This window comes from Mustela nigripes, chromosome 2 (genome assembly GCF_022355385.1).
Source record: "Mustela nigripes isolate SB6536 chromosome 2, MUSNIG.SB6536, whole genome shotgun sequence".
Lineage (NCBI taxonomy): Eukaryota > Metazoa > Chordata > Mammalia > Carnivora > Mustelidae > Mustela > Mustela nigripes.
Genome location: NC_081558.1, coordinates 101,191,006 through 101,207,901, shown reverse-complemented (window position 1 = coordinate 101,207,901; position 16,896 = coordinate 101,191,006). Strand labels below are relative to the sequence as shown.

Genomic DNA, 16,896 nt, shown 5'->3' with positions numbered 1-16,896 from the left:
CCTGCGGAGCAGGGAGCCCGATGCGGGGCTCGATCCCAGGACCCTGAGATCATGACCCGAGCCGAAGGCAGCAGCCCAAACCACTGAGCCACCCAGGCGCCCCAAGAGGGGATCTTTTTGATTAATAAATGACATACACAGCTAAGAGAAATGTAAATACTAACACTTCCCAAATGATAATATTTGGGAGTTAAAAACAAATGGACTCTGAGTCAACCAGTTGAAAATTATCCAGCATTTTAATTAAAGCAAGCAAACAAAAAACACCTCAGACCAAAAACCCTACTTTGAAATTGTGATAATGATTTTATAAATAAGTTAATATTGTGTTAATGAGGTTTCTCTTCTAATACTCTATTTCAGTATAAATATTTGCATCTGTTTTTCCTTGCTGTGGACTTCCTTCCTTTGTCTTAGACTATATACTATATTGCTTATTTTGTTCTTCTGGCCATACAGAGAGCTTTGTAACTTACTTTCTTAGTAGAAGTTATTTTGTGAGGGGACTATAAAATTAAAGCCACATACAAATGGAAAACCATAGAAGTTTCTTTATGGCTCATTAAAGCATGGGGATTTATTGTAATTCTTTGAAAAGTGGCTAATGACAATGCTGAGTATATAACTTAAAAAAAAAAACAAAAACACTTTCTTGATATATTGTAAGAACCAGGATTTCTTTTCCCTAATTAAAAAAAAAAAAATGGTACCTCATTATAAGGGGAGGTCTCATGTCCAGGCATTTCAAAAGAAACTCAGGGGACGCCTGGGTGGCTCAGTTGGTTAAGCAGCTGCCTTCGGCTCAGGTCATGATCCCAGCGTCCTGGGATCGAGTCCCACATCGGGCTCCTTGCTCAGCGGGGAGCCTGCTTCTCCCTCTGCCTGCCATTCTGTCTGCCTGTGCTCGCTCTCTCCCCTTCTCTCTCTCTGATAAATAAATAAAATCTTTAAAAAAAAAAAAAAAAGAAACTCAGAAAGGCATAATAGGTTATAATTCATCATTCTTTGCTATTTTGGGAGAGGGTCAATGATGTTTGCTGAACTGCTGTTTGGTTTAATAGGCATAGGTGTTATGTAGTATGGTTCACATTCTTAGAAATGTACTAGTGAATCCTATCAAAAAATCATCAACAGCTCACTGAATGAACCACATCTCCAAGGTAAATGACCTGAAAAACTCCTGAATCATTTCAAATTTCAGAAAAGTGGAAAATAAGATTTCTTATTCAGATCAGGCTGTACATTAGAGAATTAGAACAGGCTATACACAACTGACATAACACCCAAACTTCTGGAAAACCTTTTGGGGATAGCAGGTTCTCTGAGACTTGACTTAAAGCAAAATCATGAGTCCTGCATTCCATGGTGATGGGGAGTCTACGGCATGGGTCCTTTGGACTAGCCATTCTGTTGGACACATTTGTAGCCTGGGATCAGGCATTCCTAGGGCTCTTCAGGCTCCATGAACTCCGTAATTTGCATACATTTGTATTTTTCTCAATATTAGATTCACAGCTTTCATCAGACGATAAGGAGTTTAATCCCATTTATGAAATACTGTCCTGTAAAGGAAGAAATGACTGGGGAGAGAGCTGATTGTTCCTCCTTCCTCTTCACCTTCGTCAGTCAGAACCGTGCTGCCTGTAGGGGAAATCTCAAAGGACATTTTCTCTTTTGCTGCCTCCCTCACGTCCCCACCCCCAGCAAACAGAGACATCTTTTATGTCTTCGGGTGCTAGTAGCCTTCATGGAGGTAATGTTTGGTTAGTTTCCATGATCATTATTCTGAGTCTTCTTTTTTTTTTTTTTTTTTCCCTGAGATGGTGGTGATTCCTGGACCAGTTTTAACTTAGCAACATGAACTCTTCATCCCTTTAGCCTTTTGTTTACATAGAAACCTTGTTCTTCCATCTAGATAGTTGGACCTGTTTCACTCTCCCCTCCCATGGATGCTGACATCTGAATGGTAGAGTTTCAGAAATTTAGGGGTTCTTCTTTTTTTTTTTTAAGATTTTTATTTATTTATTTGACAGAGAGAGAGAGATCACAGATAGGCAGAGCAGCAGGCAGAGAGAGGGGGGGAAGCAAGCTCCCCGGTGAACAGAGAGCCCGATGCAGGGCCCAATCCCAGGATCCTGAAATCATAACCTAAGCCGAAGGCAGGGTTTTAACCCACTGAGCCACCCAGGCACCCCTTTTTAAATATATATATATATATATATATTTTTTTTTTTTTTTTTTTTTTGACAGACAGAGATCACAAGTAGGCAGAGAGGCAGGCAGAGAGAGAGGAGGAAGCAAACTCCCTACAGAGCAGAGAGCCCGATGTGGGGCTCGGTCCCAGGACCCTGGGATCATGACCCGAGCCAAAAGCAGAGGATTTGACCCGCTGAGCCACCCAGGCGCCCCTTAAATACCTTTTTAAAGGGGGTTCTTCTTTTGTAGAATGAAATGCCCAGTTCCTTTCTTCTGCTAAAGTCCATGGTTCCCCGTTGACACACCCTTGGCCTTCTCTGCAAACCCAGACCAACATCCTGGTTTGTTTAGCTAAGGTCTTTTTATAATAAGAGAAGCTAGTTACATGTTTCTATTCCATTTTTTTTTTTTTAAAGATTTTATTTATTTATTTGACAGACAGAGATCATAAGCAGGCAGACAGGCAGAGAGAGGGAGAGGAGGAAGCAGGCTCCCTGCAGAGCAGAGAGCTCAATGCGGGACTCGATCCCAGGACCCTGAGATCATGACCTGAGCCGAAGGCAGCGGCTTAACCCACTGAGCCACCCAGGCGCCCCTCTATTCCATTTTTCAAGGCAGAAAGGGAAACTGGTATAGGGAGCGGGAATGTCTAGCCAGTTAAAAGCATTTGTAAAATGCATTTGTCTTGTGTTTACTTGTCCAACTTCCCTTAAAGTTAAGCCCTTGTCCTAATAGCTTCCACCACAGTGATTTTTCTTTTGTGCCTCAGTTTACCTTATGTCTCCCTCTTTAGCCAGGAGTTGAGAAGACCACATCACTTATCCAATGAACACCTGCTCTTTCACATGTAAAAAGTGGAAGAGAAGGAGCCCAGCTCCAGTGTGAATTAGCCAGTGTGAACTCCCATGGTGTTTTTCCTTCTTCTGTTAAGATCATGATTCTACCATTAATGTTCCTGCCATTAATATTTCACTCTCTTTTAAAAAACAAAACAAAAAACCTTTTTTACCTCAATGATGAAACAACTTGGCAGAGGCAAGAATGGGTACTGTCCTAGAAACCTAATTCCTATCCCCTTTCAGGACCTTTTGGAAAGTGCTTTGATTCGAAATTCAAAAATTATTATTGGGGAGCCTGGCTGGCTGACAGTGGAACATGCAGCTCTTGATTTCAGTGTTGTGAGCTCAAGCCCCACATTTGGGTGTAGAGATTACTTTAAAAATAAAATCTTTAGGGCACCCAGCTGGCTCAATTGGTTAAGCATCTGTCTCTTGGCCCAGGTCATGATTCCAGGGTCCTGAGTTCGAGTCCCACATCAGACTCCCTGCTGAGCAGTGGAGTCTGCTTCTCCTTCTCCCTCTGCTGCTGTTGTCTTTCTCTCTGTCAAATAAATAAATAAAATCTTCTAAAAAATAAAAATAAATCTTAAAAAAAATTTTAAATTTATTTTCAGTTAAACTGTTTTTTTTATTTTTTTTTAAGATTTTATTTGACAGAGATCACAAGTAGGCAGAGAGGCAGGCAGAGAGAGAGGGGGAAGCAGGCTCCCTGCCGAGCAGAGAGCCCGATGCGGGGCTCGAATCCAGGACCCTGAGATCATGACCTGAGCTGAAGGCAGAGGCTTTAACCCACTGAGCCACCCAGGTGCCCCTAAACTTTTTTTTAAAGATTTATTTTAAAGATTTACTTAGAGAGGGTGCACGAAAGCAGGGCAGTGGGGAGGGGCAGAGGGAGTGGGAGAGAGAATCTCAAGCAGACTGCTTTCTGAACGCGGAGCCCAATGCTCACGACCCTGAGATCATGACCTGAGCCAAAATGAAGAGTCAGTTGGACACTTAACCAACTGAGCCACCCAAGTACTCCTTTAAAAAATTTAAAATTATTTTCCTTTCATCCCACATTCTTATTTGTTATAATAAAGCCAGTCCTAGCCCCTGCTCCTTTTCTCAGGCTGAGATTATAGTTCTTCAGACACTATTTTATATTTATTAATTTCCCCTCTGCTCGTGATGGAGTATCATATTCCATCTTCGAAGAAAAACCCAGGTATTCACAAGTGAAACCTTTGTTTTCTAGAGGTGGTATACAGGCTTCCATCTGCTTACGTGGGTAAAAACGCGAAGGCAGAGTTCGTGCAGACATTTGGTTTCTGTGCCTAATGCTTAAACATGTTGGAGAACAGCCAATGAATTTGAACATTTGAATTTGTTAATCATTCTGGGAAATGGAATTCATATTTCTACCTTATATCATAATCTATACATAACCCACTAGGTTAAAAACTTTTTTTCACAACTTTAGGTCATGTGATAACACTTTGTTGTTAGTAAGAGACCTTTCCAGAAACAAGCTTACTAAGTAGAAGTTAGGGAAATTAACTTTGGGAAATCTGCATTCTTTGGAAAACAGGTTCTTTAATCCAGTCTTTTAAAATTCATATGTTTAGGGCGCCTGGGTGGCTCAGTGGGTTGGGCCGCTGCCTTTGGCTCAGGTCATGATCTCAGGGTCCTGGGATTGAGTCCCGCATCGGGCTCTCTGCTCAGCAGGGAGGCTGCTTCCCTCTCTCTCTCTGCCTGCCTCTCTGTCTACTTGTGATCCCTGTCAAGTAAACAAATAAAATCTTTAAAAAAATAATAAAAATAAAAATAAAATTCATATGTTTAAAAACACTCCAGGATTATCACTGAGTAGAGACGTGATGCACCCATAGTATATTTATGAGTAAAAGATGTTGATTTTTTTTTTAATTATCTTCTTTCATGAAGACTGCAAGGAAATAAAGTTTGGCTGTGATTATATTTGAATGATAGGGTTGTGGGTAATTTCTTTGCTGTCGCTACAAATTTTCTTCAGTCAATATTATTTTAAAATGGATATAATTAAACAGCTGTCTCTAAAATTTTTCTTGCCTTACAAAAAATCAAAGTAAAATGTCTAAAGTAGGCAGTGGCAAACTATGGCCCAAGGCTAGCCCCCATTTTTGTAAATGAAGTTTTGTTTTGTTTTGTTTTTTTATAAACATATTTTTATCCCCAGGGGTACAAGTCTATTAATCACCAGGCTTACACACTTCACAGCACTCACCAAAGCACATACCCTCCCCAATGTCCATAATCCCACCCCCTTCTCCCAACCCCCCTCCCCCCAGCAACCCTTAGTTTGTTTTGTGAGATTAAGAGTCACTTATGGTTTGTCTCCCTCCCAATTCCATCTTGTTTCATTGATTCTTCTTCTACCCACTTAAGCCCCCATGTTGCATCACCACTTCCTTATATCAGGGAGATCATATGATGGTTGTCTTTCTCTGCTTGACTTATTTCGCTAAGCATGATACGCTCTAGTTCCATCCATGTTGTCACAAATGGCAAGATTTCATTTCTTTCGATGGCTGCATAGTATTCCATTGTGTATATATACCACATCTTCTTGATCCATTCATCTGTTGATGGACATCTAGGTTCTTTCCATAGTTTGGCTATTGTGGACATTGCTGCTATAAACATTCGGGTGCACGTGCCCCTTTGGATCACTACGTTTGTATCTTTAGACAGCATGGTACTGTAAATGAAGTTTTACTGGAATACCCATTGCTTATATATTGCCTGTGGTTGCTTTCAAGCTCTTAGCAGATCTCCTATAGCCTTGAAGACTAACATTTATTATCTGATCCTTTAAGAAGTTTGCTGACCCTGTATTCTAGAATGTTGAATTTACAAAGCAACTGGCAAGGGTATTTTTAAACTTTAGAGTAACACCACATTTTCCTTCCTTTGTAGCCTAAGTTAACTATGGCGAAATGCAGGCGGAATGTGGAGAATTTCCTAGAAGCTTGCAGAAAAATTGGTGTACCTCAGGTAATAAATTTATCGTTTCTTATGTTGCCTAAAGAGACTTGGGTATTATTTTTCTAAAATTTTTCGGAAATGAGAGTATCTGAAATCTTACAGGACTCACTTTAAATGAAGTTGGTAATTACTAACATGATGTTGTGTTACTAGAGTCAGTCAGTATACTGGTGAGCGGTTTTCCTTAATTATTTCCAAGGACCAAGCAAAAATGTAATATACATATAAATTTAAATATATTGTAATACTTAAAGCTAAGTAATCAAAAATAGATATTTTGACATTTTCTGAAACATTCCTGCTTGCTTGTATACATCTTCATACATAAGACTCCGGGCTTCAGAATGAGTGCATCTCAGATTGAGAATGCTTCCTTTGGTTTCAGGTTTTTTGACATTTACTTTAATACATTTTAAAAATGTTTATTTGAAAATAATTTTAGACTTAGAAAAATGTAAAAATAGGACAGATCTAGAATAGTCACTCTCTGTGCTGCTGTTCCGGTCCTGTTAACATCGTCTACATAAACACAGTATGTCATCCAAACTGACAAACGCTTGGACAATGCTGTTAACCACATCAGAAACCACACTCAGATTTCACTAGCTGTTTTCACTAAGCTCTGAGTCTTTGGAATTGAGCATACAGGAGGCCATTTCTAGGCATTTGTCCTGCTCTTGAGATTTATTGTCTCTAGGTTCCTCAGTTACAACTTTCTTGCCCTTTATTATACAAATATTTAAACTTTATAGATGCAATTAAGAGACATGAACTTGATGCACTTTATATTCGGTTATCCTTTCAAAAACAATGATGCAAACCAACTAAGCATGGTACTCTTAAAAAAAAATTCTATATTTAATGACACAGACACAGATCCGCTTAAAGAAATAACCACTTGGTGCTATTTGATACTTTGTTCCATTATCCATAACCCTAACAGTTCTTGTCATATTTGGTGTCCAACCTTCAAGAAGAAAATCATGACTCTTCTCTGTCACCTTCCTGTCAGAACCCCAGGACTGGCCTGGACTCAACCCCAGTGTTGCTCTTGAAATTAAGCCCTTGTCCTAACAGCTTTCACGCCAGTGATTCTCCCTTTTCGTGGCTCCCTGGTCCTCTCGCAGCTAACCTTGCCTTGAGGAGGTCACAGCACCACTCGTCCCATGGGCATCCTTCCCGTGGCAGCTCATATATGTGCTGCAAAAGGTGGAAGAGAACACGTCTGGTTCCTTAGAGCATCTGTGAGCCACAGTGAATTTCCACCATTGTTTTTTCCCCTTTTATTAAGTAGGTTGTAAATCTGTTTTTCACTGTTTTCTTTTGTGTTTTATTTTTTCAAATCTGAGTTATAAAAATAACTGAAATTTACATTTGTGGTATTAGCAAGGACCTTTTTATGTTTGTTTCTGTGGACAAATCCAGAGCAGATTTTTCACTTTTATATCCTGCTATTTTCTAAAGACTGATCCTATCATTTAGAACAAACCACTTTTAACCATAGAGAGCCTTAATAAGGTTACTAATCAAATAGCATGCATTTTCTCCATACTAATAAGCAGGTTCTAATATTCATAGGTACACACTAACATCTGTCAGTACTTCCTTCCATCTGTTGAAGTTGTTCCTACATGATCATCACATCACACACGCATGCCCACAGCCTGCCCCAAACAGCACGACATGGGAGCACGCCTGGCAAATGTCAGACCCATGCAAAGTACTGTTCACCAGCTTTACAGTCATTGTACTTGCACTCTGGGCTTTATAGAACCATCATCTGTCTCAGACTTAAACTCCATACACTGAAGTTCTTTCCAAAGGTACCTGCCAACAATTGGCAAAAGACAGTCTACCTTAAAATGTGCATTTGATTCAGCATTTGCCAAGCGATGGTTATTAGGGATGATTATGGGCTAGCCTGTCCCTGTTCCTACCAGAGCCACACTATTTGAAGGCAGGAAACAGAAAAAAAAAATTCAAATTTAAAAGACGGGGTATTTTTCTAGGGTGGTTAGACTAGGGTTCTTAACACCACCTTCCTTCCTCTCAGTCTTCCCGATCTGAAAGAGGAAGTGGACAATCCCTGGAGGCCCCCTCTGCCTCTCCCCTTCTGCCTTCCACCTGAGTCTCTACCGCTGTCACCATCACCACCACCACTTTTAGACAGGTTCCTCGTACGCTGCTACTTCTGCTAAAAAGTTAGTTATTTGCTTAGAACGAAGTGAAGGAAAATGAATGAATACATCAACTCATAGATTCTCAATGGCCTTCTCAGGTCCCTCTGACCTTTACCTAAACACCCCCACTTCTCTTTGTAAACTTTAGAGTAACACTAAATCAGGGATATAATAATGGTCACTTTTGAAAATGTGTAACATAAAACTTAATATTGTAAATATTTGTCAGAATTCTGTCTAGAAACTAGAAAGGTGAGCAGTTTCCCTTCTCAGCACAAGTTTTGAAGTGTTTTATAAGTTCTGAATGAAACACTGAAGAATAAGACGACTCTTGAAAACCTCTGATAAGGCTGGGCATGTGGGTATTCTCTTATTCTGCTTTTATTAAGTATGTTACATTCAGAAAACTGTAATGGGTGACAAAAACATCTGTTTGAGTCCAGCATCTCATGTCCTAGTTATTGTATGTTATGTGTTGAAGAATATTTTCTTATTCTCCAGTTTGATTGTGTTTTTATTTACTTATTTAATTTCTTTGTCTGTGAGCTGGAGGGTCTGGGTGGTCTATTAGGCCCCTTACCCTCTAGATTCATTTCGTACATCAAATCAGTTGGTCCACCTGGCCTCCAGGGAGTAAGTTTCCTCGGTCATTGGGCTCTCCTCTTCTGGGACCGCCCTGATTTACGTGGCTTTCTCCAAATACTTCCCTGTCTTCAGCCCACCCCCAGCTTTTGTTCTGGTTTCTGGCCCATTCTTTTTTTGTTAATAGGAAAGAATGAGCCTTGGGAAAGAAGCTGTTGCCTGGCACAGACCTCACCACTTAGAGACCTCCCACAACCCTGAGCCAGCACCCAGCCTGTTCTCTGCATGCTGAGTGTGTGTACTGGTCACCAACCAGCCCGTTTAATAGTAAAATCAAGCTCAGCACACAGAGGGAGTCTTTTTGTAGTTCTGTTTTTCAGTATTTTATTTTCATTCCTCATAGTAAACAAATGTTTCTAGGATGTCTTTCTCTGAGTATGATTGAGATGATCGTGTTGGATTCTGTACTCAAATCTGTGTTTCCAATCCACTAACTTTGTTTTTCTGTTTTCCTTTTCTGCTCACACTTTGGACAGGACAATCTTTGTTCCCCTTCTGACATCCTTCAGCTAAACCTCCGTGTTAAAAGAACTGTTGAAACCCTACTTTCTCTTGGGGCACATTCAGAAGAATCCAGTTTTATCTCTCTGTCTATCCAGCTTTTGGGTTTTGTGGCATTTTATTGTACTTTAATGTTAACTCTCTTTCTGCTTTATTACTGGATCGTCCCCCTCTAGCTGAAAGATCGTATCCAGCGATTTCCCACCTCATTCCTGTGCTTGGTGAAGGAGGTTTGTTTCTTGTTACAAAGTACTTACATATGTGCTTTATTTATGACCATCAAAGAGCTAACCAGTAAAGTAGATAATGCCCTCACATGTCCAGATAAACAGCCCATCACATTAGTAATCATTAATGATTGTTCACAAAGACTAAAAGACCAGCATTTTTTTCTCCTGGTCATTTGTCCATTCTCCTGGCCTATGGCCTTGTTTCTCTTTTCAAAAGTGCTGAGGTATCTCTCATAGAATTCTGGACCTGTTCTTAGACTGTGACTTAGAACTTTATTTCCAAATAACTTAATAAAATTCCCATGTGGCCGTTTTTCCAGCGTTTTAAACACATAAGGAACATATTTGTACCCTTTCTGGTTGGGAAGGCACCTGGTCACTTAGATCTCTGCATTGAGCTTTGCCCTAAACTCCTGAGATGTCCCTGTATTGGAAGGCGCGGGTCCACCTAAGCATTTACTGTCTGCGTCTGGAAGCATTGGCCATTGAATCAGTAATTTTTAATTTGATCAGGATGTTCGGTTCAAAGATCAGGCAGGTTCATTAGATTGCTATTCTGAGCCCAGTGTGCATGTAAAATGGTCTATGACAAGCAGATGATCTGGAGCTGACCTTTCAGGAGTAGGCGCCTGTCCAGATTTACTATGCTTGTTATCATTAACTGAGCTTCATCTCTAGAGTCCTATTGAGAATTTAAAAGTGAAATTTATGTAATTTCCAATATACTTGAACTCTTAGTGGGTGAGCTGGTATTGAATTAAGCTATTGAGGAGGTTATGTCTGAACAACGGTAGCAGGTTAAGGACCAGGCATCAGTCTCTGTCCTGTCCCCAAGGCTGTGAGCGGGTATTGTCTTCTTCAGAATGTTCAGTATGTGAGCTGCTGGCCTTAATACTTGCAACTACTTTATGATTGCACTCAAATTCTACTCATAGATAGGGTTTCTGAACATTCAGGAATCTACTGAACTCAAAGCAGGGAACAGAACACCCTGTTGTAGAAGTGATAAGCCTAAAGGTGTGATTGCTTTGGTTTTCTTCCATATCAAATGCGACAGTTATTTTAACACATTAAAAACCTATCTCCTGTTAATGCTGAAACACTGAACACTGTGTTGAAGGCCAGTTTTATACAGTAGTAGTACCTTCCAGAGTTTGGGAGGATTGCTTTGCTTTGATTTTAAGATGTCTTGAGTCAAAGATCATTCAGTTTTGTGGAGTTTTGTCCCTTTAGGAAATAAAAAAACATGTGGTCTTGTGTGTGGTTGGGAGGAAGTAGTTGTACATTCTCTTCAGAGCACAGGGCGTTCCCTGTAAGCCGCCTGGAAGGTAAATGTACGTCTGGAAAACATAAGCCTCGGGAGGAATGGCTAAACCACACGCAGGGCAGGGCAGGGCGCTTTGGAGAAGAGACCAGGGAATTGGCCTCAGAGAAAATAGGACTCTCCCAAGAGCAAAACACCCTGCAGGTCCATGTTGGGGTAGTTCTTGGGGTAGTTCATCTGCATGGACAAAGTACTCAAAGTATTTATACAAGGTTGCTAGTTTTATAAGGTCAGGTTGCTAGTTTTATAAGGTCAGAAGATCATAATTACATTGTTTTATCAAGATAATATTTTGAGTAAGAGGCACAAGTACTACTATCTGTTCAAAATAAATGTTATATTTTTTATTGCAACTAATTTTGTAAAACTTCCTAATAATAAGGTAAAGTGCCAATGAAGAGTCCAGCTGTCTTCTTTAATAAACATGTATAGTCTCCTTTTTACTGGAACCAGAATTCTACTTTCTGTCCCTTATGAGTAGCATCTGTTTTTATGAATATTTAGTCTTAAAAGAAAAACCAATGATAGGTGCTATTCTTGAGCTCTGCCTTTTTCTTTTTCAAGAAAGGATTAACCAAACATTAACGAGGCAAACACAATAGAAGTATTTTGACTTCCTTTAGGAAACTTCTAAACACCTTTTACATATATGGTAATTAAGACATTCCTGACTAAACTCACGTCATCATTCTCCAACATAATTCAATCCATTCAGTACGAGGATATGAAATGGTGACTTTCTTCCTGTGTCCCCTACTTGGCACGAGAGCCCTGATTTTCACAATCAGGATTATAATGGCAGCTGGAGGGCATCCCTCCCTCCCTCATGCAGTCTGGCTTATGGCATGAACCCATCTCGCATTCCCGTGTTATGTAATTTCTGGAGCACTTTCTCTTACAATGTTAGATCTTTTGGGCTTGGGCCGTCTGGTAACTTGGAACTGCTTTTCCGTTTTCCCTGCCTCATTTTGTTGATCTGCATTGCTCTTTTATTTATTGGGGATGAAAGATGTTTCTTTGACCCCATAGGATTCTGTTATCCTCTGTTGTATGTATTATGTCTGTAACTTGTCCTTATTCCATTTTCCAAATGACTTGTATGTATGTTTTACTTGTTCTAATAAAGTGACAGTGTCAGATGCCATCTCCGTGTAACTCGTATGAACAGAGGTCAGTTCCCCAGGTGCTGACCTGTCCTATCTCAGTTGACCTTTAGGAAAGAGAGAAGAGGTGCTTATGTTTTTGTTTTTGTTTTTTCAGTTCATTGATGTTCATCCTGTTTTCTCTTTTGTTTGTTTTTATGTTACGTTGTCCCATTTCAGGAGCAATTATGTTTGCCTCTGCACATTTTAGAAGAGAAAGGTTTGAGCCAGGTCGCAGTGACGGTGCAGGCTCTCCTGGAGCTTGCCCCGCCCAAGCAGCAGCACCACTTGTCTGCTGCATGAGGACCCTGCGCGCGGGTACTGGCCCGGCCACCCTGGAGCAGGACATGAGCGCCGCTGCCAGCTGGCTGCTTCCACAGAGCTCTTACGTGTTCTTAAAAAGGACTGTTTCCATGATTCCTGACAGGAATATTTTGCTTCATTTCTCCATTTTAGGGGAGGTTATATCCGTTTCCATTGAATAGTTTTAGGAAGACACGGTTGGTTTTTGCAGGTGAAACTTCGTCCTTTCGTCACTGAGAACCTGACATCGAAGCCTAAACGGGCTGGGCTTTCCTAGAGAGCAGGCTTCTCTCCCATTCCAGAAAGACAGCCTCTCAGAGGGATAGTTAGCTTTCCTGAAAGCACAGACATGCTACTATCTTTACCTGTTTCCTGTTTCTGGAACTGGTGACTCATTAGATTCTCCTGGAACATTTGTTAAAGTGTAGATTCTCATTCCAGGAGGTCTAGAGCGGGGCCTGGGTATCTGCATTTTCAACAGACATAGTGAGACCACTTTCCCAAGCTGGGTATTTTTTGTATGATGTGGAGAGCAGTGACTCCACTGTGTTCATCAGCCGCATTTAAAACCAGAAGCTATATTACTTTGGACTGTCTGTCCAAGACAAAACAAAAAATAACAGAACAAAAAAACCTTATGTCTAAAGCAAACCAGATATGATATAGAAGGCCTAGATTTTTGCACGGTAAAGCAATGAGAGAGGTAAGTTGTATTTAAGGCCAGTGTCCTAGGCGGTCTCCCAACTTCTGTCCACCACCACCTAAAGCTTGGTTCTCATCTGTGACATTCTGCTATTACCTGAATATTGTAAACAAGCACTCTACACAAGGGTTCCAAATCCTTAGGATGGTAACATGCACTACTCAGCATCGTTTGCATTGAGCTCCCCCACCACCTCCCCCCACACCGCTCGCAGGATACCAGGGCCTGCAGATACCTTCCACTCACGGCCGATACACTTCTAGCTCCCTGACTAATGGAAGATTATGAAAACAGAGCAAAAGGAATAAAAGAGTAGCCAAGTTTCTTAATTTCTTTCAAGTAACTGCCAGTTACATGCTTGAAATAAGGCACTTGGGGCTTCTTTAAAAAACCATGTGCTGTCTCTGTATCTAGCTCTTCAAATTCTACCATTGGTGCCTTCACTCATTTGTGGGCCAGGTAGGAGGGCCCAAGGCTCATGAAACACAAAGCCAGGAGCCTTTGTTCAAGCTTAAACTACGAAAGTCTCTCTTACCCTATTTTTTGAACCCCTTTTAGTTGTCAGCGTATCTTTTGGTATTCACTGCCTTTATAAATCAAGTAAATAGAGTAACTGAAGATAGTAGTTAATCTGAGGTTTTTTGGGTTATAAACTGTTCTGGACTTTCTTTACCAATGCATGCATTTGAGCAAAATGTTCACTCTTTATCATGTAAGTGCAACATCTAAAAGTAACTGGGTAAAATCATATTGACATCTGGTCAAAATAATGTTTTCTCCCTGTTCTCACTGGGAAACAAGTTGAGCAGAACATTACCACTTTGTCAAAGTTTAAAATTAAGGAACATAAAACATTTGATCTCAAAGCCCACTGATCTTCACTGACCTTTTCAGAACAAAAGTAAAATGTTTTTTAAGTGCTTAGAGCCAGACCCCATTAAATTTACAGTTCTAAACAGACCCACCAATCAGAGCGACTTGTTTAGAATTTAGCTGTGTACATTTTTAAACTATAAGGATTTTTCCTTCTACTCAACTTTACACCTCAGTACAATTTCCAAATAATAGAAGCCATTTGAAATGAAACTCAGCAAAGAAGAGGACTGCTTATCACCTATTATGTAAGGAATAATCCCAGAAGACATACATAATGCAACATTTGGAACATCTGCAACTAATTATCCCATAGGAGTAAGTGGAAGTTACCACTTATTTCACAACTGCAACCTTATTCACATATTTTCATCAAACTAATGCAAATTTATATTTGAATTACTAGGAAAAAATTGTGTACAGTTTTGGCTTGATAAAGAAAAAAATATCAAATATATTGAATTTCTTTCCTAAATCAAGATGTTTTTGCTAGAAAATTTTTATATTCATTGTTCTGTACGTACCATTTTTTTGTGTTTTTGTTTTTTAATAAACTGGAAAGAAAATGTAACATTTAGCCTTGCTAGACTCCAGTGTAAGACAAAGACCCTGTAGGGGTTCCACTGAGCGTTGATGAGATTCCTTCCTACTGAAGCAATGGCTGATCATTGAACAGGAGGAGGCTAAGTGCCCACCCACTAGGGCCCCTGACAGCCCTGGAGACTGGCAGTCAGCAGGTTCTCTGCAGACAGCTGCTGGGTGCAGGAGCCTTTCTTTGTCTGGCTAGAAGAGAGTAGGGAGCTTATTAGGAGGTCACTCTCTTTAATAGCTTACTTAAATACAGCCTCATAGCTAACCGAGGAGTCGATGATTTCTCTTACTTGCTACAGCTTAGCAGTGACTAATGATGTGTGACTCTGCTGATGAGTAGGACAAATTTTTAGCAACCAAGTACTTAAAATGGTTATAGAAATGAAGGAAAACATGGATATTTAGAAACCTTTTTATATATGTATTGCAGTGAGATGGTTTACAGCAGATTTCATTTTATTTCTGAAATGTTGTAAACATGTAATTAGTAAAAGATTTTGTAAAACATTGTCCTATATTTGTATGTCTGTAAATATAATGCATAAGTTCTAAGTATAAATATGTCAGTATCATGTATGTTATTTTAAATTGCCTGTACGCCACCTTACATGTTCACATTAAAATAAAAGCCAACACTTCAATCGCATGAAATAAAGGCTGAATTGAAAATGTTCATACCTAGGGGCACCTGGGTGGCTCAGTGTGTTAAAGCCTCTGCCTTCTGCTCAGGTCATGATCTCAGGGTCCTGGGATCGAGCCCCACATCCGGGCTTTCTGCTCAGCGGGGGGCCTGCTCCTCCTCTCTCTGTGTGCCTCTCTGCCTACTTGTGTTCTCTCTCGTTCAAATAAATAAATAAAATCTTTAGGGGGAGAAAAAAAAAGAAAAGAAAATGTTCATACCTAAAGCATGGTTTCCTTGGCAAAAAATGAAAGGTTATTTATTTAGTTCCCTGAAAGAACATCAGGAGAAACGGGGTCCTCATAACAGGCCCTTGAGATAATTTTTTTTTTAAACTTTTCCAAGGAAGTATAGATAACCGTATTGCCCTGCATTTGGGATTACATATAAGGCTTAATTTGTGATATACACAAGATGCATTTGGACACTTTTCTCTAAGAAATTACCAACTGTGCAATAGGGAAAGCTTTAGCTTCCCAAGACATTCTGCTTGGATTATCTTTACTCTTTTAGCCATAATATCCTGAAGGTGAGAATTGTTGAGGGAGCAAAACAGGCATAGACCCCGGTGTCTCACTAATCAAAACTCCCTGCAGGCTAGTTTTTCAGCAGGCCTGGGTCCCCGCCTTTACTATACTATTGTACGTCCTAACGTTTCCGTTGATTCCAATTTATTATTTTTTTAATTTATAATTTATATGCCTACCTGTTGCCCAGAAAAAGAGCTGAAGCAACTTAAGATATGTATTCCATGCCCTGCCACCCCAAAAAAACACTCAGGTGATACTAACCTAAAAGGCAGGAAGGAACCAATGTTGACCTTACAGTGTCTGTATTCTGCCACACACTTTATAAACATCATCTTGTAGTTCTGAATGAACACTTGACTTTTGCTCAAGAGTTTTTTCACTGTAGTCAAAATATAGAATTGGAGACATTACAGAAATTACTGAAGTTTTAATGCATCACAACTAATAAGCCCATGAACTTTTTTCTGTTAAGAAAAAGCAACAGGAATCTTCACAAGACTCCTAGAAATACTTCTTCCCAACGAAAGTTTTTCAAAATACGAAGAAGCCCTAAGTTGATGGTATAGTCCTAATTCAGGGTTTGAAAACTAATACAACAGGCAATGGGAGAGAACAGGCAGCGCCTGGGAATGCTCAATAAGAAACGACCTGTAGATACAAGTTGTCTGTGCTGCTAAAATGTTTCTTCCTCCAAGTCCTCCCATTGCCAGAAGACCAGAGGAAAAGATGAGAACTCTGTCACTTTTTCTTGCCTCTCCGCTTGTCCTTGTCTTTGCCTTTACGTTTAGAATCCTTGCCATCATCTTTCTCCTTCTTAGGCAGTCTGAAGCCACCAATTTCCCTCCGTACCATAGTGCCTCGCCACCAGGCCTGGAGCTGGAAGAGAAAGGGGGAGTGAGTACGATAGAACAGGCATGCCAATCCCCATCCTTTCTGCATAAGGGAGTTGTCTTGTCATAAAGTAACTTATGTCTGAAGAATGGTGTGTGTCGGGCGCCTGGGTGGCCCAGTGGGTTAAGCCGCTGCCTTCGGCTCAGGTCATGATCTCAGAGTCCTGGGATCGAGTCCCGCATCGGGCTCTCTGCTCAGCGGAGAGCCTGCTTCCCTCTCTCTCTCTCTGCCTGCCTCTCTGCCTACTTGTGATTTCTCTCTGTCAT

General features: G+C 40.4%; 2 protein-coding genes across 10 annotated transcripts in view; one reads left to right on the top strand and one right to left on the bottom strand.

The window, feature by feature from the left end:
• LRCH3 (leucine rich repeats and calponin homology domain containing 3) overlaps nt 1–12,365 on the top strand; it is a 117,177-nt gene extending 104,812 nt beyond the window's left edge. For 7 of the 9 annotated variants that reach the window (XM_059391134.1, XM_059391141.1, XM_059391138.1 and 4 more), the window contains 2 exons: nt 5,973–6,050; nt 9,340–12,230. In XM_059391134.1, coding sequence (XP_059247117.1) covers nt 5,973–6,050; nt 9,340–9,540 — 279 coding nt within the window. In that variant the 3' untranslated portion in view covers nt 9,541–12,230. The other 2 variants (XM_059391140.1, XM_059391137.1) reach the window with 1 other exon arrangement.
• A 4,098-nt stretch (nt 12,366–16,463) lies between these two features.
• The window catches only part of IQCG (IQ motif containing G), a 46,310-nt gene continuing 45,877 nt past the window's right edge, over nt 16,464–16,896 (bottom strand). Inside the window, exon 11 of the mRNA XM_059391142.1 lies at nt 16,464–16,615. Coding sequence (XP_059247125.1) covers nt 16,478–16,615 — 138 coding nt within the window. The 3' untranslated portion in view covers nt 16,464–16,477. The remainder of the gene's footprint in view (nt 16,616–16,896) is intronic.